This window comes from Dromiciops gliroides, chromosome 5, assembly GCF_019393635.1.
Source record: "Dromiciops gliroides isolate mDroGli1 chromosome 5, mDroGli1.pri, whole genome shotgun sequence".
In the NCBI taxonomy this organism is placed as follows: domain Eukaryota; kingdom Metazoa; phylum Chordata; class Mammalia; order Microbiotheria; family Microbiotheriidae; genus Dromiciops; species Dromiciops gliroides.
This window is the reverse complement of record NC_057865.1, coordinates 110,895,170-110,917,385: the sequence shown is the minus strand read 5'-3', so window position 1 is coordinate 110,917,385 and position 22,216 is coordinate 110,895,170. Positions and strand designations below refer to the sequence as shown.

Sequence of the window (22,216 nt, the reverse complement as noted above, 5' to 3'; positions counted from 1 at the left end):
AGGACCTTAGGAATTTAGCCAGACTCAGTGAAGCAGCAGAGGAAGAATACTGGAGTTGCTGAACCAAGCAGGAGCTAAAATGAAGGAACAGAGAGAGGGCCCCAACATGGAATAACAAACCCAGACTTTGCCTTTCCCTGGAAAATCGAGTTTATGGGGATAATGAAGGCCTAGAAGACTGGGGACTGATTCTTTATTAACCCCCAAGTACATTTTGCTTGTTGAGGGAGGAAAGGACCTCCACCAAGGCTAACACAAAGTCTGGAGGACTACGTTAAGTCCTTGGGAAATGAGGATACTGTGGTGAGGAGTGGGTTGCCCAACTCTCTAGCCACCCTGATTTCTTTCTCCAGCTCTAGCTGGGGTAGTTCCAGAACACTGGAGTACTGTATTGTTCCCTGGGATAGATAAGCAAAGAAGAAGCAGTGTTTTGAGTGTGTATGGACAAAGGTATGCATCTTTTTTTATGGATGGGTTAAAGATTGTTCTATATTTGATATTTTGTTAGCCCAAATACTTACATGGGAGTTGAGGGCCCTTTTTCTTGTGTTACAGAAACCTAGATATGAGCCTAGTTTGATGTTCCTCTCAGAAACCCAAAGCAAGGACAAAATGAACCAAACTTATTCAGAGGAGGAAACAGGTGGGAGCATAAACCAGAGTATGATGAAGGAGAAGCCTCCAAGATTAATCTAATCTATATAAAACAATATTTTCTTTTGAGGAAAGTTATATCTAGTGTCAGGTAGACTTTGGCCCTCCACAATGCTCTACTGGCAAAATGTCCAAGATCCTGAAAGTTACTAACTGGGGAGTCTAAGGCAGGCCAGAATTCCTCCCCAAAGTATTTGGAATAGCAATCTACACTCTACCAGCTCTGACTTCGTCAAACGTGTCTTCTTTACTTTGCCTTTTATGTCCTCATCCTTCTACTTGCAACAACAAATTCCATATGAAGAAAGCTTGGACAGTTTTAATTGGGAACTGTTGCTATCCAAATATCAACCAAAGCCTGGCGTCCACCTACTTGTAGAAGTACGAATCCCTTCTACATCCATGACAAGGACCTCCACGTTTTTCTCTTGCAAATATTCCCTTTTCTTCATTTCACATGATATCTTGCAGCATCAGTACCTTAATTTTCCCACACCTGACAGGTCTGACCATGTCATTCCCATGCTTAAAAAACAATCAGTAGTTCCCTATTGCCACAGAATAAAATACAAATTCCTTACCCTGATATCTGGGGACCTCCACACCTGGTTGACATGGGTAAGATCCTGAGGAAAAAAAGAGTGACATAAAGACAACAGACACCAATATGAAAATTTATTTTTTGAAAGTTCCTGAGATATTATTACAAGATGTTAATATTTTATATAATGTCCAACTTCTTGATATTTAGGTTTTTTCTTCATTACCAGGAATGGCTCTCTGGGAGGAGGTACAGAGAAGACCACAGTAAAATGTAAGTGATGTAAAAGCAAAATATATAAATATAAATCCTCCTTATAAAGATATAAATAAAAATTGATTCTAAGTGGGAATTCCAGAGAGCACACTGGAAGGAAAAGAAAGAGAAGGATAGGAACTGAGGAGAGAGAGTGTTAAAATAAATGGGGATTAGAGTATGGGAGGAGGCAAAAGAATTTTCACCTAGTCAGGCCTCTGGATCATGGGAACAGAGAACAGCAATAATGATTTCCATGCATGAAGCAATGTAAAAAATATAACCAAGGCCATGTATGGCCAGAAAAAGAGAAGAGCCAGTCCTGTAACAAAAATGAGGAATAACAAAAGGTTAAGAAATTTCTGTGTGGCCCCAGTATCTGTGAAATATCCAAAGAACCAAAGGAGGGTTTATCTTCCTTTTATCTGAATTGGAATCAGTTGAGAAGACATGCCTGGGCTTCTATTTGCACCTGTGGAGATATCACTCCTATTGATTAAGACTACGGAGCCACAGAAGCAGCAGAGTATAAGGCAGCCTCCTCCTTCAATGAACCCTGGAGGGAACATGAGGAAGTGATCTTCCTCCCTTTCAACTCTGCACTGACTCAGGATGAACTGCCCCACCTAGTTATGCACCTCCATTATTCCCTCCCACGGGGCCCACGGAGTCTAAAAGAAAAACAACTGGGATTCAGTGTAACGAGATGGAGAGAGAGGGAGAGCTTTGGAACTAGGGAGGCCAGAGTTCACGTCCAGCTTTCCAGGCTGACTTATAATGGCTATGTGACCTCTGGGCTTTAGGCAAGTCTCTGAGGTACAGAGAAAGCGCCAAACTGCCTTGGAAGAGAGTTTCCTCACCTGTATTCTCTATGCAAATGAATTCCAGGAGCCCTATCCTCCATTTTCCTCTCCCAATGTCCTACTCCAATATCTCATCATAGTGCAGGGACAACAATGGATTTCTGAAAACTGAACCAGTGTATGACAAGTTCTAGGATTCTACCACATGAGAAAGGCTTTCAAGAGGACTTGGTGATGGATTCAATGCATTCTCTCTGCTTTCCCAGGACCAGCCTGAATCCAGAGACTTCAAAAGAAAGCCTATGGAATTGGCCATCAGATGATGACTTTTCCAACTATAGCAACTCATCAAGATTGTTTACTAAAACTGAGAGGTGTGGTCAGCACTTCTGGAACAAGTGCATCAGCCAAAATAACAGATGTCTGCAGTAAAAATAGCAATTACTCACAGTGATATAGGTCTTAGTGATTCACAGTGTTTTCCAAGAAAAAATCCTGTGAGGTTGGTGGTACAAATCATACCCATTTTATAGACCTAGAAACTAAGAATCAAAAAAAGCAAAGTTTCTTGTTCAAAGGTCACATACAGCTAACAGGTAACAGAGCCTGGACTTTAGAATTCAGATCACCCTGATAACAAATCTAGTGCTCTTTCTGCTACGTTGTGATTCTGAAAGACCTGAAGTCATCAACAACTAAAAAGTCAACTAACTCCTTGTCTTAGTGAAACATCACTTTTTTTAAAATGACCAAAATTACTGAGGGAATGTTTCAGTTCTTTTTCTTAACCGATTTAATCTCACATTACCTTTTTTATCCTGTTTTGATTTTTAAGAAACATACATAATATCAGGAAGGGAATTTAAGGTTTTTTTTTCACCAATTCACTCTTGGTATCCCTTCCTGATGCACTGCAAAGCAATGTTTATAGATTTCGAGAGATGGTCACCTCACACTCTTTTCTTATGCTTTCATTTCACGTATTCAGAACAGCACCCCAATGAAGCTTCCATTCAACACCAACAGAACATTTTTACAAATGGCATCATTTTAACAACTGACACAGGCTGGAAGGGAGCACTGAACCCGAAAATATGATACCAAATAAACTGCTGGCTTTTCTGGAGGCTTGGGAGACTTATTTTTTGCTGCACATTTCCCAGCATGTATAATTTTTGAATTTTTTTGGATGACTAGGACAGGTAGTCTGGGGCAATGCCACAGATCTGGGGTAGATGAGACATAACTTAAAAAACAAACCAAAAACAGTACATCAACTCAGAATCATCTTCCCGCAAAGAGATGACAAATTTACATCACATTTGAAAGCCCGGCTTTAGAACATAAAATGCCATGCTCTGCTTCAAAACCAATGCAGCAACTTGGGTAACAAAGAGAAATAACCAGGATGTGGCAGCAGGGGCTTTGCCCAGGGCACAGAAAACACCTGAACTCTTTCATAGATTTAAGCTGAAAGGAACCTTATAAACTTTCTAGTCAAAGGGCCAGCAATGGAGAGCTGGAAACACCTCAGAGGCCATCTAGTCAAATCCCCTCATTTTACAATAAGAAAACTGAAGATCCAAAGGTGAAGAAGGCACTTGCTTAGTCATACAGGTTACCCTCAGTGGCAGAGTCAGAATCTGAACCCAGTCCCAACTCCAAATTCAGTACTGCTTTTCTTTGTCCTTATTTCTAAATTTGTTCCACATCAATAAACCCTGTTGTGTTTTTTTTCTTTTGTCGAAAGGAGGCTTTTTAATCTCGTTTCTCATCAGTCTGGGAGAAGCAGTTAGAGAGGGGGCAGTGTGGAAGAGAGGAGGCTTGGGACCTAGAGGTCCCCTGTTGTTTTCTGAGTCCCAGTATTGCAGCTGGCCTCTCAATGAACTCTTCCCATATTAAATTTGGCCCTTACAGATTGGGGGCCCGTACAGGGCTTAACGAACCTGGGGGATCCAGACTCTTGTTAGAACATGTAACCACAATGGAGAGAGACAGTGGTCAAGAGACAAGTTTACAAGTACTACATTAGCTTAAGCTACTAAAGAATATTCAGAACACATAAAGAACAAATGATATAATATCCACACTGACTAACTAAAGAGACTAAAGAATACATAATCACCATTTATCTCATATAATACGGATTTTACCACAGTTAAATCACTTATATCTAACGGGTGGGGAAAATCTCACCCAAACTGTGCTGGATAGTCCATATTTTATTATTTTCCCTGCAGGAAAGCCCCCTTTGGGTATATGGATCAGACTCAGAGCTTATAGTTTGGCCTCAACTACAAAAGTAGTATACACAACAGGGTTTATTGATGTGGAACAAATTTAGAAATAAGGACAAAGAAAAGCAGGAAATACAACTTTTAACCTCTGCCACCTGACTCAACTGCTTTGTCTTTAATTTTCTCTATCCCGCTGTGCATCCGAGTTTAACTTTCTCACCTGCCACCTTGAACTCTCCTCTCTCTCTCTTCTAGTCCTCTCCTCCCTCCATCTCTGTTGCTCGTTCCCCTCTCTCTCTCTGTCGTTCGCTCCCCTTTCTCTACCCCCACTCCAGAATAAAAAACCTTCTCTCACAGGAAACTCAGACCGACCAACCACATACCCCAAGCTAATTCATTGGCACCCCTAGGGTCACACCCAAGGCCAGCTGAGGCACAGGGTTTCCGTGTGAGGCACACCTGGGGCTTGGGGTTTTCGTGCATACCTCCACTGAGTGAAGGGAGCCAGGTGGGGCGCACCCGAGGCTTTCTACTTTTAGCCAAAGATAGGGTCTCCAAATCAATTCTTCCAAGTCAAACCAGCTTAGTTGTAATGTCTCTTTTTAAAAAGGTGCATTGTGGTTAACCACAATACTAGAAATAGTCTTCTAAGCTGAAGGGACCAATCAGCATTGAGACTCAGGACCACAGCATTCTGTGACACAATATGTGACATAGTCTGGGCCAGATCAGTAAGCTGGCTGAGTGCCAGTCACATTTGGTGATCCTGTCCATGCCACTGAATGCTCATGTGTATGATTTGCTTATTGGTAACCATGTTTCAATGTATTCTTTCTGTACAATTTGGGATATGCTCTGAGCGTACAATGGGAGGAGCCTGTAGGAGTATAAAACCACTGAGATCCCTGTACTCCGGGTATTTGGGTCTTAGACCTAAGACCGGCTTTATTGTGAGACAGGTACCCTCTCTCAATAAACCTATTTTCTACGGCTTAGAGACTTTACTATTTCTTTTCTTCTTTGGACTTAGAAATTTTCACGACAACACATAACTGTCCCCTTCTTCACTGTCCATTATAAATTCTTCTCTGGTACATATTAATTAGTCTTGTATGCTCTTGACTGGTGTGAGTCAGTTTTTCCAGAATGTGCTTACCCTCTGGATAAACTGACCACAGAGTCTCCAGAGCCACAGACCTAAGATGCTTAACACTGAAGTAGATAGACCATAACAACTGTGAGGACTTTCCTGGCCACAGACTCAAGCGCTCACTACTACACCATTAATTCTGTACCAGCTCGGACTGCTGTGATTTCACTGCCCAAGGCTAAAGGATACATGGGGAGACACAGGGTGCAGCACTGCATTCCCTGTTGGTTAAACATAGCAACTAGAGACAAGGAAGCATCCCAACATACTCAAAGCAAAATGTTCTCTGAATTCTTCATCTCTCTTCTCAACTGAAAAAGATCTCCCTCACATATTTTAATGCATCCTCATCCTCTTCAACTTCTGAGTTCTTCTTGTGGCCAGAGGCTGACTCCTCCTGCTTGCCTGAGGGCCTTGTCCGAGGGGCATCATTCATCTCCTCCTCTCCATCACCACTGCTCTCTGAAGCCCAGGGGAACCCAGCCTGGGTGGTTTGGTCCTTATCAGTCCCCAGCAGCAATGTGTGCTCCAAAGGCTTTTCCTGTTTATGGCACTGAAGAGGGGGAAAATGATAAGACAGTGTTTTTACTGACATGCTAGTTTGTTTATACAGGACACAAAGTTCCTACAGGTCCAGGGTAATTTCTAGCCAAAATTTCACTGGATTCCCAAATGAGTGATGACCCAAATAAGTCATTCCCTTCCCTGTCACTATCTTCCATACTCACCCACATTTCCTCGCCAAACCCAACTCCTCCCCCCACCAGTTTCTCATATGTACACACCTCTGATTAGTTGTGGGGAGAGGTCAGTACTAGAGGGGGCAGAAGAGGGCAGGGAAAAAGAGTTTGCTCAGGAAATCAAGCCAAATTCTAGCCCCAAACCAGAAAGAAGAAAGAAAAAACAGGAAAACAGGAAGTAATAATTTAATGAGGCAGATCCCCCCTTGAATGAGAAGGGCCAGAGAACTTCAGAGAACTTCAAAGGAACTCAAGGAGGGAAGGGAGCAGCAGGTGAGCAACCATTCTAGACCCATTAAAAAGTCACAGATGCACAGTGGCAGAATCCTTCTCCTGCTTTCTATCTCCCAACAAAAAACAGCATCACCATGACAGAACAAATAGCTCGGCAGATGCACACACAGACATCCATATTCTGAGGAGGCCAAGTCTGTATGAGGACACACAAACAGTGGGCAGAAGAAAACATGAGAGAGGACTCAGAAAGATGTGTCTTATGGCAGGTTGCAGGGAGGGAGAGGGAGAGAGACAGAGACAGGAAGGCCTTGATTCAGAATCCCACCTGACACTTAGTAGCAGCCTGACTATGAACAAGCTGCTCACCTCTGTGAGCCTGAGCTTCAGTCTTCTGAGAAATACAGATAATAGAACTGCTACCTCACAGGGATGCTACAGGGACCAAATCAGTGAATGCAACGAGAACCCTCTGCAAACCTTAAGTGCTAAGAGACTTGGCTGTCATCATCACCACCATCATCACCAAGATTTTATGTGGTAAGCTGGGGAGAGAAGGCTGATTGAGGGTATCATTAAAAACGCCAAAGAGTAAGAAAACTTGAAAGGACTTATAGGTTATTTAGTATAGAGGTTCTGTTTTTAAAAATATTTTAATAACTATGTTTACATATAATTGGTTTCATCTTATGTATTTAAAAACATATTTCTGGGGCAGCTAGGCGGCACAGTGGATAAAGCACCAGCCCTGGAGTCAGGAGGACCTGAGTTCAAATCCAGCCTCAGACACTTAACACTTACTAGCTGTGTGACCCTGGGCAAGTCACTTAACCCCAATTGCCTTACTGGGAAAAAAAAACAAAAAACAAAAACATATTTCTGAGGAAGTCATAGGCTTCACCAGGGCTCTATGGGTACAGAAAAGCTAAAGAATCTCTGATCTAAAACAATTTCCTCATGTTGTTAATGAGGAACTGAAGGCCAAAGAGGTGAGTAATTAACCCTTCACAATCGGGTTCACTGTCACACAGTGCTTTCCAGTTACCAGGTGTATGACATATTTTATCTTGATGGCCCCCCATGACAACTTTGTAAGTTATGCAGTGTAAGGATTTCCCACCATTATAAGGATTATTGCTCAAGCATGAAAGAAAAGAGGGAAAGAAAAGTATTTCCCCCAAAATCTAACAACTAGTGAAAGCCAGGACGTGAACCCAGCTCTTCTAATCAAGGCTGGTTCCCCTTCCTCCAGATCAGAGTTCTCCAAAGTGGGGGCTACCTCATAGCCCCAAGTAGGTTGTGGCTTAACCCCAGGGGGTATGTAATCAACCAATCAGAGAGTGGGAAGATGTGTCACCCTTCCCCCAACAGTCACTCATGGAGACTGTATCCTTTCACCCCTCCCAGGACTGTGCAAACCTCTCTCTTCTGGGCTGCTTCAGAGCAGTTATAACCTAACTCCTACCCACGTGTCCACAGCACCAGGCTGTGTAGATTCCACTGGGGAAAAAAAAAATCAACATACTAACACCACCCTACTCTTTCACAAGGGAAAAAAATTACTAACAGGGATGCATGATCAAAAAAAAGTTTGAAGACCACTACATTAGACTACACAACTGGGTGGCACAGTAAATAGGATGCTGGGGAAGACAGTGAATAGAATGCTGGGAGGCACAGTGGATAGAATGCTGGGCCTGGAGTCAGGAAGATCTAAGCTCAAATCCAGTCTCAGATACCTATTAGCTGTGTGACCTTGGACAAGTCATTTAACTTGTCTGCCACAGTTTCCCCAATTATAAAATAGCGATCATTACAGCACCTACTTCCCAGAGTTGTTGTGAAGATGAAGTAAAATATTTGTAAAGTGCTTAACACAGTGCCTGGCACATAACAGGTACTTGATAAATGTTTCTTCTTTCCCCCAAACCCCAACTAGATCATGTTGAGGCAATCAGAAATGTCAATAATTATTTCTATTAGCATTAGACATTAAAGACCTCAAGAGTAGCCTCAGGAATTTTCTGTTCACAAAGATACAAACTGGGGATTCACTAAAATAAAAAGTCTTTACCTCAACCAGGATACCCAGAGCAACATCCACCAATTCGGCTTCATTCATGAAGTACACAGTCCGTATAGGGGGAAGACTGAAAGAGAAAGAAATAAAGGCAAAGATGGGATGCAAGGGGAGTCCCAGACATATACACAAGGGGGAAACTGGATCTGAGAATGGTGTATTCCCTGCCCTCCCTGCCAAGAATGAGAGCTTAGGGGATCCCAGATGAAGGAATTTAAATTGGAAACCACTGTTCAGCCCTTGCCTTTCCCCATAATATACCCTTCACATATATCCAATTGGTAAAATTTTTGAGATCCACATACACACAAAGGAGAAGTTAAATCCCTCAAGCAACTGAAAATAACACAATTAACTATGTGCCCTGGATGATACCTGGTTTGTTATGTCATCAGCATTCACTACATTTTCCAATGATAGCTGATTCTCCAAATAGCACTCAGAGGAAGTCACCATATCTCATTTACCTTTACCTCTTCACCAGGCCACATATAGTTTTTGTATGTAGTATATGCTAAAGAAATGTGTTCTGAATGAAGTGGCTAAGTATTGATAGAAGCCTAGAGAAGAGATCTGAGAAAAATTGATTTGAGAGAGACTGAAGGGTGTGTTTGTGAGATTCCAGAGATGATGAAGGATGCTGCCTACCTTTTGACAGAGGGGTGATGGACACAGGGTACAGAATGCAATACATATTGTCTGAACATGGCCAGTTAGTGAATTTGATTTGCTATGCACATTACAAGGGTTTTCTTTTTTTTTTCCCAGTGGTAGAAAAGAGGGAAAATAGATTTTTTTTAATTGAACAAAAAATAAATGTTTCAAAGGGTGGAGGAAAGACCCTGGAAGGGCCAGTGGATCAGGGAGACAGACCATCCCAGTGTCTAGTTTCTGAGCACCCCAGTACCCATAGCACCTAGCCTCTTACCCACAAAGTCCCCCAGTTCTTTTATTTACTACCCCTCTGGGAAGATTAAAATGATCCTGTATCATTTTCTTACTGATTCTATTTACAGTTAATTGTCTCTGAATTTAGCTCAGAATTTAGTTGGCCTGTAAAAGGTGGAGTTTAGAGATCCAGTTCTCTTGGTAATCACTGTTCTCTTCCTGCCTCAAGTAATTCTGCTAACCTTCGGGGATGCCAAAGTCAGGCCTAATATCTTTACACCACTAAGCTATCCTTCTGGGATATCTGGTTTGCTGTCCAAAGAAGTCTGGGCCCTTATCTTTGGCCCTGGAGGTGGACTCAAACAATGGCCACTTCTTAGTTTCGGGGGGGAAGGAACCCCTCATTACAAATTTCTAGCTAATCACATTGTTCCCCATGCTTCAGCTATGTAACCATCATGTTACCCACAACTCCATGATGTCATCTACCCTGTTCTCTTCTTTGTTCTGCACTCCCCAAAACCTATAAAAGGGGAGCTGTCCTTTTGCTCAGGGTCTCTGGCTGGAAACTGACCTGAGAATAAAATGTTATCTTGCTTAGAGAAACATGCCTTGGTTTACCCTTTTGTTACATTTCATTCACAACTAACAGGGCCCTAAACCCCTGCTGCTGTGCAGCAGCAATCCGTAAAAGTCACCTCAATGATGAATTTGCCGTCTGCACTGCGGCTTTCCTCCTCTTGGCCGGCCTCCACATCGGCACTGATTTCTTCTCAGCCACCTGGGCTGTCATCCACGGAGGCAGGTCTCTCTTTTTTCTCTCAGGGTGTAGATCTGCCATCTCTCCAGCCTCCCTGGAAGAATGCTCAGGACCCACGTAGTAAGTACCAGAGGCGAAGGGGTTGCCCACTGATGACCTTCCTGCTTCAAAACCAAACACTTGTCAGGGGAGCAGAAGTCAAATCTGGATTCTTAGCACAGTGCCTGCCTGACACTCAGGAGAAATGCTTGTTGTCTTGACTAACAACAATGTTTCCAAGTAACATAAATATCATAAGAAAGATAAAAAGCAAAGTAAGATTCATCTTGATCTGACCCATCCAAACCACACCCGTGAAAGCTATTGTACCCTGATCAGCTTGGGTGGGCTCTGCATTCTTTCTCTGAAGTCTTCTTTTTTTAACCAAGATTTGAGCGACCTAAGTCACTTATCCCCAGACTTCATTTTAATACAACACTCCTCCAATCTTGTCAAGTTAGAAGGGTATTAGGGTTCTTCAGTCCTAGAGAGACGGCCATAGATCATCCTTTTATTAATAACCTGCCAGCCTATTAATACTATGTCTCTCATATTTTTAACTGTCACATACCCTTATTCCAAAAAGGACTTTATCACGACCTATTTTGTATTGTTTATCCCTCTAATGTACCAATGGCTCAAGGGCAAAGGCCATGTCTTCTCTAAACTTTGTTTTTGCCCTCCCAGCTATTACAGGTATTGTAAATGTTCACTGAATTCGATATCTTCTCTCTCTCTCTTTCTTTCTTTTTTTTTGGGGGGGGGGCGGGGCAATGAGGGTTAAGTGACTTGCCCAGGGTCACACAGCTAGTTAAATTGTCAAGTGTCTAAGGCCAGATTTGCACTCAGGTCCTCCTGAATCCAGGGCCAGTGTTTTATCCACTGCATCACCTAACTGCCCCCTCAATCTCTTTTCTTAGATCTGTAAAATCTAGGCCTAGTCCTATCTGGGTAGTGAAGCCCTACCCTCCATAGCCCTAGCAAAATGCCCTCAACACACAACAAAAGTTCACTCAGTTGAATTCTAACAATACTCCACCTCCCAATTCCCTCCCTTTTCACTGTCTCTCAGCAGAGCCTGGAACGTTCTCACTCCTCACTTTCATCTTCTAGAGGGTCCCCTGGCTTCCTTCAAGACTCAGTTCATATGAAAAAATTTTAACTCAAGTTTGTCTGACAAAGGCCTCGTTTTTCAAACGCATAGAGAACTGAGACAAATTTATTAGGATGAGAGCCATTCCCCAACTGATAAATGATCAAAAGATATCAAGAGTTTTCACATGAAATAATTAAAGCAGTCTATAGCCATATGAAAAAAAGTTCTCTGACTCACTATTGATTAGAAAGGTGCAAGTCAGAGCAACTCTGTGCAACTACCTCATATATATTGGATTGGATAATAGGACGGCAGAGGAAAATGACAAATGTCATAGGGGATATGGGAGAGATGAGACATTAATGCACTGTTGCTGGAGTTGTAAACTGATTCAAACATTCTGTAAAGAAATATGGAACTATGGTCAAAGGGCTATAGAACCAGGCATACTCTTTTGACCTAGTAATACCACTACTAGGTCAGTATCCAAAAAGAGATAAAAAACCAAAAAGTTAAAGGACCTATATATACAAAAAAATTTATGGAAGCCCTTTTCTGGTGCAAAGAATTTGAAATTGAGGAGACATCCATCAATTGGGGAATAGCTGAATAAATTGTGGGATGAGATTATGATGGAACACTAATGTGCTATAAGAAATGATGAGCAGGATGCTCTCATAAAACCTGGACTTACACAAGCTGATGCAAAGTGAAATGTACTGTGTACAAAGTAATAGCAACACTGTAAGATGATCAGCTAATGACTTAGCTATTCTCAGCAGTAGTGATTCAAGATAACTGAACAAATGATGAAAAATGCTATCCATCCCCAAAGAAAGAACTGAATAGAGACTGAATAACTTTTTTAGTTTCTTTTTCTTAAGTTTTTTGTCTGTTTTCTTTCACAACCTAATATGGAAATGTCTTGCATGACTACATATATATAACATATTGAATTGCTTGTGTTCATGGGGTGGGGTGAGGAGGGAGGAAGAGAATGGAACAGTTTTTAAAATGTATGTTGAAAATTGTTTTTACGTGTAATTGGGGGAAAAATAAGAGAAAATTCTGGAAAAAAAAAAACCAACAACAACAGTTCAACTCCTACCTCCTTCTGGACTTTCCAATCCCTGGCCCCTTGCCACTCTCCCCTTCCCCACAATTTCCCCCTGAGATTACCTTCCATACACCTTGAATGTAAGGCCATCGAGGTGGTGCTGGTCATGGAATTGGGAAGATCTGAGTTCACATTTGAATATGGGCAGGGGTGATGTTTTTGCCTTTCTTTGTATCCCCAGGGCTTAGCACATGCTGGGCACCTAGTAGGTGCTTAATAAATGCTAGCCGACTTAGCCGTGGGGATCATTCCTTCCATGTGGTGACCTGTACCCTGACATGTCTACCTGCCTTACCTCCCCAACCAGATAAAAGCTCCCTGAAAACACCTTATTCTCCTAGAAAGCCCTACGGACCCGACACAGCACCCAAGCCCGAGGAGGTGCTGAGCCTGGGGATGAGGATTCGTGCAGAGGGCGCCACGTCCCTTTCATTTACGTCCCTTCTAGCCCCCTTAGACCCCAATCTACTTCCCCTCCTAAAATCAGAGCCGCAGGGGGCTTGGAAAGCCATCTAGTCCAGCCGCGTCAATGTTAAAGAAGAGGTCCCGGGGGCGGTAAAACAAGTAACCCAAGGTCACAGGGGGCGTAGGGGGTCACAGGTGGGCTCTGAACCTAGGACCTCTAACTCAAGAGTACGTGCTCTCCCGCCCCGGCTCCCCCAATCAAACTGCCTTCATCTCGCGTTACGGGAGCCGGGAAAGGCCCACCTAGTCCACCGGCCTCGTGGTTTGGGGGGGTCTTCTGTTCTTACAGATGAGGTCACTGAGGCACCGAAGGTGTTAAGTGACTTGCCGGAGTCACCCAAAGAGCCAGGATTCCTGCCCCGCCCTCGACCTGGACAGCCAGCACAGAGAGCTACCTACTCGGCCTTCCAGGGCCTTTTCCGGTCTCTTCCCCACCTCCCCCAGGACGGGGCGGGCCCAGTCCAGCCCATCCACCCCAACAGGACAGGATGGTCTCAACCTAGCACCACCCCTTCCCCAGCTGAGCCCGTCCCCCGCTTCCCCTTCCTCTCCACCCCGGTCCCGGGGATGCGGCCTCCCTCTTTGGGGGAAGGCAGAGTCGGAGCCCCAGCCTGGCCCCAAGCCCAGCACGCGCTCTCCTTTACCGTCACGGGTTCGGGGCCCCCCGCCCGGCTCCGAGCCTTCTCCACTTCCCGGAGCTAGATCCTAGACCCGCCCCGAGGAGAGGCCGCCACTTCCGGATGCTAAGGACTGGGCGCCCCCTGCTGGCGGGCACGAGGTCGTGTGGCTTCCGCAAGCTCCCTCCCTCGCTCGAGGCGCTGCTTCTGGGAGCTACGCCCACTCCCCCCCCCCCCCGCCCCCTCCCTGGGCGTCCTCATCTCTAAAAATGAGCGTGAAGGGGCGGGCCTTCCCCTCAGGAGTGAAACTTACCTTTAGCGCTGCCAAGGCTCCGACGCCGCCGGGTGCTCGGCGTCAGAGGCTCCTAGCTCGCCTCGCCCCGCCCCTCCCCGGGGTGACGCGGGGCCAAGTCTATGGATCCTCTCGGGCCGCATGCTTCGAAAACCACCTTCTCCGGTTCTGTCCTAGTTTCATCTATCGCGCTAAATCTTTCCCAGTTCCATTTCAGGCCGGGGGGGGGGGGGGGGGGGGGGAGAGAGGAGAGAGAAAGAGAGAGAGAGCGCGCGCGCGAGAGCGAGCCTGTGCCCACCCGGAAGTGGTGTTCCGGACCCGCTTTGGGCACGAAGCACGTGCTGGGAAGCGAGAGAATGACAGGAAAGCGCCCCCCCCCCCAAAAAAAAACCCGACTCCATACTGCCAACTGAAAAGTGACACCTGCTGTTATTCTAAGGCAGGGCTTCTTAAACTTTTTCCACTCGGAATTTTTAAGACCGCAGGTATATAAAATAGGTATACATAACGTTTTACTGTTGCTAAATTTTTCGTGACCCCCTCCCCCATTCAGTTACGCAACCCCATAGGGGGTCTCCACCCAGACCCACAGTTTAAGAAGTTTTGTTCTAAGGAGGTGGCGCTCTCTCTGTAAAGAAGGCTACCTGGTCTCTCCCAGGGGCTGAGAAAGGGAGCAAGTGGCCGGCTTGGTTAGTGTGGTCTGGGTCTGTTCTTCCCACCACCTCCCCTCCCCGAAAAAGGGAGGCGGGGTTAGAGAAAAGCAAAAACATATAAGCGGGACCTGCTAGAAAGGAGCTTAGGGGGTAGCGACGGGGAAATAGTGGGGGGGAAGGGAGGGCGGGTGTCCCATATTCATAGCACTCACACATTGGGATCACTGGTTCGATTTTTGTAGAGTGCGGCTTCTTGCCACAAAGGCTACAGGCTCTAACACTATTTAACAACCATCTTGCAAACGTATAACCCTTGATCATAAAAGCAGCAAAGATCTTGCTGCACGCAAGGTAGGGTTAGATTCTCTGAAGTGCTTTTCATTTGGCCTGTCACTCACTTCAGAAATTTTCAGTGGTTTGCCAAACGTTGCCTACCAAAGATAGATCCAAACTCTTGATATGGGGAAAGCGATAGGAGAAAGCACGTGGGTCCTTAGGATTCCTCTGTAAAGAATTACACTCTCCCACAAGACCTAATCAGGAATAAGAGAACAGGTTTATTGGGGTACAAGAGAAACCGGCTGGGAGGAAGGTTTTGCCAGAACAAAACGCTTACCCCCAACTGACTTGTGGGGTGCCATTTTATAGGGTTTCGATGGGGGGTGGGTAAGAGTCTCTTATTGGGTGAGGGGCTGGTGGTCTTCCCGCGTTGCGCTGTGGTAGGAAGAATCCCTCGTGAGAGATCTGGTGGTGGGTGTCAACTTTGTCCTGATGGGTCTAAGCAGTCTGCTGATGGGCGGTTCCAGGTGGTCTTCTCCTGGATTACCTCATCCAGATGCTTAGGAGGACTGGAATGTGGGGTGATGGTCCTGGAGCATGCTCAGTTCAATCTGTGCCGCTTATCTCCGTTAGGTGAGTGTGTGTGTCCTTGATTGTGTTCAAGGAGAGGCCTACTTGATTTCAAGGGAAAACCCCTGAGGTTTCAAGGAAAAGGTTCCTTGAACCCCCCAGAGAATTGTTGGGGTGACCGGGGCCCATAATCCTCCCATGACACTCTTTATTTTGGTATTCGAGACATCCCAAGATTTGGACTCATAAATGTTATCTTCTACTTGTCTCCTACTATTCTCATTTTTGAGGCCTTTCTTCCAGTCAATTTTCAAATTTTTCTTTATGCTTTCCTGCCTCACTCCCACCACTCCCACTACATGGAATTTCTACCCAACCCAAACACTATCAAAATCCCACATCTGTCTTCGTCCAGCTCAGATTTCACCTCCTCTTTGAAACCATCCCTAGTCATCACAGCCAGAAATCTCTCCCTTTTCTGAAATCCTTTAACACTGTCTATTACCCCTTGAGGCTCGGCAATCTTGGGCCTGGAGTAACACCCAAGTTGTATAAATCTTTCCTAAGGGAATGTTGGTTGCCACCTTATTAATTTTTATATCCCTTCCACCACGACCCAATAACTCTGAACATAGTAGATATTCAATCAGAATTGGCTGAATAAATATTGGAATTCAGGGGTTTCTTATTCCTTTATCCAGATTTTTTTTTTAAGCAGCAAAAACCGTAGGAAAACTTAGAACTACAACCATAAAATGCCCTACAAAGAGATTTTTGAAATATTCAGCCAATTGTGCCACACTTATAACTTAAAGGTATGTTAGCTATTTTCTGTGCTAGAGAAATTAGGTGGAAAAAATGTTCAAATCCTTGTCTTTTCTTTGAACTCTTATTTTACCAAATTTGGGATAAGATAAATTATGAGCACTGGACACCTTGTCTACTACTTCTGCCTTAGAGTTAAACAAATAGGAAACCACCAGACATTTCCTGTTTATTGTTGGCATGTCAGGTATTGTGTTGTCCATGTGGGAGGGTAGTTTCAAAGCCATTAAATTCTTATTTACAGGGGGCAGCTAGGTGGTGCAGTGGATAGGGCATCATCCTTGGATTCAGGAGGACCTGAGTTCAAATCCGGCCTCAGACACTTGACACTTACTAGCTGTGTGACTTAACCCTCATTGCTCTGCCCTCCCCCCAAATCAATTATTATTTACAGCTTGGATTCCCAAATCCCTTCTTCGAGTTCTAGGTTTGTAAATTAACTTAAATATGCAAAAGTCAAGGAAGGAGCCAGGCATTTTCACAGGGCTTGAGCCATTTGAATTGCAAGCCAATGTCCTTACTCCTTGCAGCTGCCATATTTTAAACTTCAAAGGGCAGAGCAGACTACTGTACAAATTCCAGATCTTTCACTGGGTTGCAGTACACTTTGGCCAGGGAGGCAGTTCCAGAGGCTTCACAGAAACAAGTATGGTATGAACTAAGGGGAAGGGATGGGAAGGCAGAAGGATATAAGCATGTAGATAGTGTCTTTACAAATATGATATCATTTTATCCTCAAAGCAACCCTGGGAGGTAGATGCTGTTACTATCCACATTTTACAGCTGAGGAAACTAAGGTAGAGATTAAATGATTTGCCCTGGGTCAAACAGCTATTAAAAGTCTGAGACTCAATTTGAACTCCTGTTGTTCTGACTCCAAGCCCAGTGCTCTATCCAATACACCACCTATCTGCCTCTGAGGAAGAGGGAGCTGCTTTCTAATCCCCTCCAAAACAGAATAGTACCTGTAAGAACTGAGGCAATTCTTAACATTTGAGAATATAGATGGGACTAACTTTGTGTTTGCTAAATAAAATATTTTTGTTTCTCACTGAAACAGAACCAAAAAACTCCCCTCAGGATTAAGCTTCTTAGGTGAGGCAAAAATTTCAATACACTTACCTTGAAACTGCCATCCTTCGGTACCCTGTGAAACCACTGGTAGGTATTAGCCACATAATTCAACAGATTCAATTTGTTTATTAAAGTTTTTCTATGTGCAAGGCACTGAGATACAAATGAGAAAAGCAGCCCTTGCTCGCAAGGAGCTTACAAATTTAGTAAGAGTGGAATGGGGAGGAAGAGAAGATAGGTACACTAATGACTATAATACAAGGCAAAATTGTGAAGTGCAAAAAGAGGTCCCTCTCCCATCAAAAAAAAAAAAAAAAAAGAAGTTCCATGAGATATCTGAGGGAAGGTAGTAAGAGAACCCAAGAAGGAAGGTTTCATGAGGCAGGTAACAGACTGGTTCTACAAGAGAAGGTGGAGACAGGAAAGTGAAGAACAAGAATGGGAAACGAGCAGTTCAGTTGCCTGGAAAAGATTACAGAGAGCCTTGAATGTGCATGTTAAGAAGTATACATTAAGCAGGTAATGGGAAATCACAAAGGGGTTAAGGCGAGGAGTAAGTCCCATTAAGAAGATATGAACCAGCAGTGTGTTAGTGTCCACTGGAGAGGGCAAAACTGTAGGTAGGAAGTCCAGATACAAGGTAATAGAAGAGGCAGAAGGTGATGAAAGTTTGAACCAGGAAGCTTACACAGCAGGTGCGATAGGAGGGGTGACCTAAAGGGAGGCTGTAGAATGGGAACACCTGACCTTATTCTTCTCAAGATGACACACCCACCTGACTAGCTGAGTGAAGGGTCCGTGATTTGTCAGGGCAACAATACACATTAGAACCCATCAATAACCTGGTAGGTAAGGTTTAACAAGTAGCCCAAACCTTGAGGGGTAATGCCACTACCGCCTTCCTAGTCTTAAAACCTAGGTGTTACTTTTGATTCTTCCTGACCTTCCACATCTAAACTCCTTGCCAATTCCTCTTCATTTCACCTTGACAGTATCTTTTGAGTATTCCTCCTCCCATTTGGGGAAAAAAAAAACAAAAAAAACATTGGTCTTAGTTCATCTGTAGCTAAAAAAAACCTGGCCTAGGGAGTAAAAGTATTTGCCTTGGAGTCAGGAAGACTTAGGTGTAAACCTTGTTTTTGATAAAGATTATCTGTCTGATCTAGATTGAGGTGCTAGTGGCATCAACAGAAAGAGAAGAGTCATTGTTACCACTTCAACAGAGGGGATGGGAAAGAAGAAAAAATTACAGAAAGAAAATATTTCCCCCCGATTTTCCCACACTTGGGGTAGGGAGAAGGATCAGAACATGTGGTCTGGAGAGAAGACAATGAAGTGTGTGATATGAACATGTCCCTCAAGAAGAGAGTGTATTCTGAAGAAGGAGATGACCAACAGTCCAGTAAATGGAATATCCCACTTATATCCAGGAAACAGAATCTGCCATTACAGGTCATATTCAAGCTTGCTCAAATGCAGGTTCAGTATTTTAGTTCTTTCACTCTTCCCTCATCCCCAAGCAGAACAAAGCCCTAGATTTGTTCTCTATCTTCCTAAAGGCCAGTAGAGCATGGATTGCTAAGAGGCAATGAAACCTGAGGATACCCCCAGGCTAGAACTGCAGCCCCAGAACTGAGTCAGAACCAGTCCAACCTCTGGCAGTGAAGAGACAGGGTGAATGGTTATTAACTTGTGCTTATACCTTGTCAGCCTCAATAGCAGTAATCTTCCACTTTATCCCTTTAATGAGCCAAATGCAATGGCAATACTAGGTGGACAGAGAGTGGAAAGAGCTCTAGAGCTGGGGTCAAGAAACCCTGAGTTCCAATCCAGCCTCAGACATTTACTAGCTGTGTTGACCGCAAGGCCAAGCTACTTAAACTTCTTTTGATTTGTTTCCTCATCTGTAAAAGGATAACAAAAGCACCTACCTTGCCAGGGTCTTTGTAAGGACTGCATTGAGAACACATGTTAAGTGCTTTATAGATGCCAGCTAACATCATTATTATTTCATCAGCTTCCAAACTTGCCTCCACTCCTCATTCCAATAGTGATAACAACAGAACCAACGGGCTATTTTATTTCCCCTCCCCACAGACCACGGAAGAGGAGAAAAGGACTGCTTTCCACCCCTCCCATGTGAAGGGACTACAAGCCTGCCTAAGGAACACCGAATTCAAAGGTGTATCAGACCTCCTTAATGCTTGTTAGTTGTTGAACTAGCTAGTACCAGCAACCTGGGCAACAAGAAACCTGGCTTCTAGTCTGAGCTCTGCCACCAAATTTCACAACCTGGACAACTCACCACCTTTCTCTATTCCTGCAAAAGGGTAAAGACTGTCTGTACACAGGAGATCAGGGGTTAGAATTAAGATCCAAATCCTAGAGCTAATTCATCCTTATGAGTTAGAAGGTATAAGACAACCATCAAGAGGAAAACATAGAGGGTGGAAATAGTCCTGGGAAAACAGCCACCATGGTCTGTCTGCTAGAGATATGCAAAGGGTCTTAGCTCCACCTTAGATCTGCTACACATATCTTTTCCACGAGAGAAGAAACCACATCCCCTCATAAAGCTTTCTGACAGAAAAATAAATCTTTCATCTAGAATGCAGTATGAAGTCAATGGGATAGAGAACATATACATAGATAGGTGCATATATGGAATGGAAGCCAAGTAAGAATTACAGATTGAATTTATATAAATAGCCTCACCTCTACAATAAACCAACACCTCGGACAGATACTATGGAAAGCTCACTAAGTAACACACGTATTTAATCTGAGATTGTATAAGTGTGTGAAATCTTCCACTAATACAGACTGCCACCTGGCTATAAGCTAGTACACAAGGTTTAGAGTTGCCTAAGGCTGAGAGTGACTTTCCCAGGGTCACACAGATAGTAAACATCAGAGGCAGGACTGAACTACCATCTTATTTCAAATCCAGCACTATCCGCTACACCACACTGCCATGATTCATCTTATTTCTCCTATCTGGGGAGGTAAGGAGATGGTTAAGCTCCCAGGACAATGCTTCTGCTTTTTTAATAATGCCAAAATGGTTATAACCAAGTGTCACCACAGTTACAGAAGCAGCTTCTTTTCTAGTATACCACTTCTACAGAAAGACCAGAGTGCAAACAATACTCTTTTAAGAAAAGGAGAATGAGAAATGTGTAAATATATAGACAGTTCTTGCTTTACATGAATTTGCATCATGCAAATTTGACATTACATTAAGAATTTTGAAAGAAATCTACATTCCAAAAACAACACCAATGTTAACTTGACCATGCAATACTATGCTCTCTCTCTATGCTCTTGCTCCTTGGTTCCAAGCTCTGGTCTCCTACCTCACCCCCGCCCCATCCCCATTAAAAAAAATCCTGGGGCAGCTAGGTAGCACAGTGGATAAAGCACCAGCCCTGGATTCAAATCTGGCCTCAGACACTTAACACTTACTAGCTGTGTGACCCTGGGCAAGTCACTTAACCCCCATTGCCCCACAAAAAAAAAAAAAATCCTCCAAAAATCAGAACACAGAGAGAGAGAGAGACCACCCCCACCATGCTTGGCTTGAGACTTTGCCATATTTTAACCACCCACATGCCCCCTGAAGGCCTGTTTTCTGCCCATCCACACTTGATTAGCACATATCTGTCTCTAGTCCCCACGTCACCTATCCTCCCGTCTGTGTTCATTTCCAGACCCCACTTGTCTGCCCCCCAGAGTTCTTCCTCTTAGTTCCAGTCAGGCCCCCATGTGGCTGGCCCTCGCCGTTGCATGTCCTCCCTCCTGCTTGCGCTTCTGTCTCCGGCTCCATGTGTCTTTGAACCGCGTGCCAGCTCCCTCTCCCATGAGGCGCTCAGCCCCCTTCCTGCTCTTCTCCCTCTCTGCCCCACATCCATGGGCAAATTCACATTATGTAAAAACTGTTTTATGTAGAGGTCTATGGAAAGGTCCACTTAGGTCAAAGCAAGAACTATCTATACACAAAATACTGTCGATGTCCACAGGAGTCAGAGGAAAAGTCACCAGCAATCGGTCTTCTTGAGCCATTTGCCCCAGCCCAATGGGAGTTTGTGAGTATCCAGAACCAGTGTTTTTTCTGGATTCCTGCTCCCCATGGTTCTCAATCTCAGGCTAATACTGATTCCATACACATTCTGTAACGCTTCCCCGGCTCAGGGCCCCATCAGAATTTCTGAGCCAGCAATGTTGTCAGCTTGATCTTGCCATCCATGGAAGCAGTAAGGCAAGTCCCACAGTCCATGGCTGTGCACCAGTCTACTGTGACCACTGGGGCTCTGTGACCCCCAAGGCTCAGGCAGCTCTCCAGGACCTTCTCATCACTGCTCAACTGCAAAGAAAGACAAGAAAAAAGAGACAGATAAACGAGAACTCTGGGATGGAATGCCATCAGAAATGAAGAAACTCAGAGAAATGCACCTGAACAAGTATATGTATGCCTGGATCCCTGAGAACGTTGGTTTGGCTTTCTAGATTAGCTAGAAACTGTGACTTGTCCCCCTTGGACCAGAAAGGATTATTGCTTATAGTTTAAATGTATTATCTTACAAAAGTAGGAGATGTATCATGCTTTGGTAACAATTCAGGCAAAATCACCAGATTTCCATCTTTGTAAGACTGTTATGTGTTTATAACCAGTAGGGCCCATGTTATTAATGAGCCTATACCAGGTTGATTTGTGAAAGTAACATAGTATCTTTCATTTGTCTAGGACTTTGTTTCCAATATGCTTTCCCCAACTACTTTCATTTTTTCCTTATTAACATTCTTTTGCCCAAGGTCAGGCAGCGGCTAGTTAGCGATGGACACTGGCC

General features: G+C 44.1%; 2 protein-coding genes across 8 annotated transcripts in view; both read right to left on the bottom strand.

Moving 5' to 3' along the window:
- Nucleotides 1-1,319: 1,319 nt before the first annotated feature.
- Nucleotides 1,320-14,144, bottom strand: CYREN (cell cycle regulator of NHEJ). 5 transcript variants are annotated; one of them, XM_043967284.1, is made up of 4 exons: nucleotides 13,990-14,144; nucleotides 10,281-10,506; nucleotides 8,689-8,764; nucleotides 1,320-6,193 (listed from the first exon to the last, which is right to left on the bottom strand). In XM_043967284.1, exons 2-4 carry the CDS (start codon nucleotides 10,421-10,423, stop codon nucleotides 5,948-5,950), a joined length of 465 nt encoding a protein of 154 aa, XP_043823219.1. In that variant the 5' UTR covers nucleotides 10,424-10,506; nucleotides 13,990-14,144; the 3' UTR covers nucleotides 1,320-5,947. The 5 variants fall into 5 exon arrangements, with proteins under 5 accessions (XP_043823219.1, XP_043823218.1, XP_043823217.1 ...); XM_043967283.1 differs by having other exon boundaries at nucleotides 10,281-10,503; nucleotides 13,990-14,143; XM_043967282.1 differs by lacking the exon at nucleotides 13,990-14,144 and adding an exon at nucleotides 13,704-13,805 and having other exon boundaries at nucleotides 10,281-10,503.
- A 3,331-nt stretch (nucleotides 14,145-17,475) lies between these two features.
- The window catches only part of WDR91 (WD repeat domain 91), a 33,802-nt gene continuing 29,061 nt past the window's right edge, over nucleotides 17,476-22,216 (bottom strand). For all 3 annotated transcript variants that reach the window (XM_043966519.1, XM_043966520.1, XM_043966521.1), the window contains one exon: nucleotides 17,476-21,732. In XM_043966519.1, the coding sequence (XP_043822454.1) occupies nucleotides 21,568-21,732 (165 nt within the window). In that variant the 3' untranslated portion in view covers nucleotides 17,476-21,567. The remainder of the gene's footprint in view (nucleotides 21,733-22,216) is intronic.

Coding starts and splice junctions, on each gene's coding strand:
- CYREN (XM_043967284.1), bottom strand. CDS start 10,423: ATGGCAGATCTACACCCTGAGAGAAAAAAGAGAGACCTGCCTCCGTGG. Junction 8,765..10,280: donor ACGGCAAATTCATCATTGAG/GTGACTTTTACG, acceptor TTTCTCTTTCAG/TCTTCCCCCTATACGGACTG. Junction 6,194..8,688: donor CTCTGGGTATCCTGGTTGAG/GTAAAGACTTTT, acceptor CCCCCTCTTCAG/TGCCATAAACAGGAAAAGCC.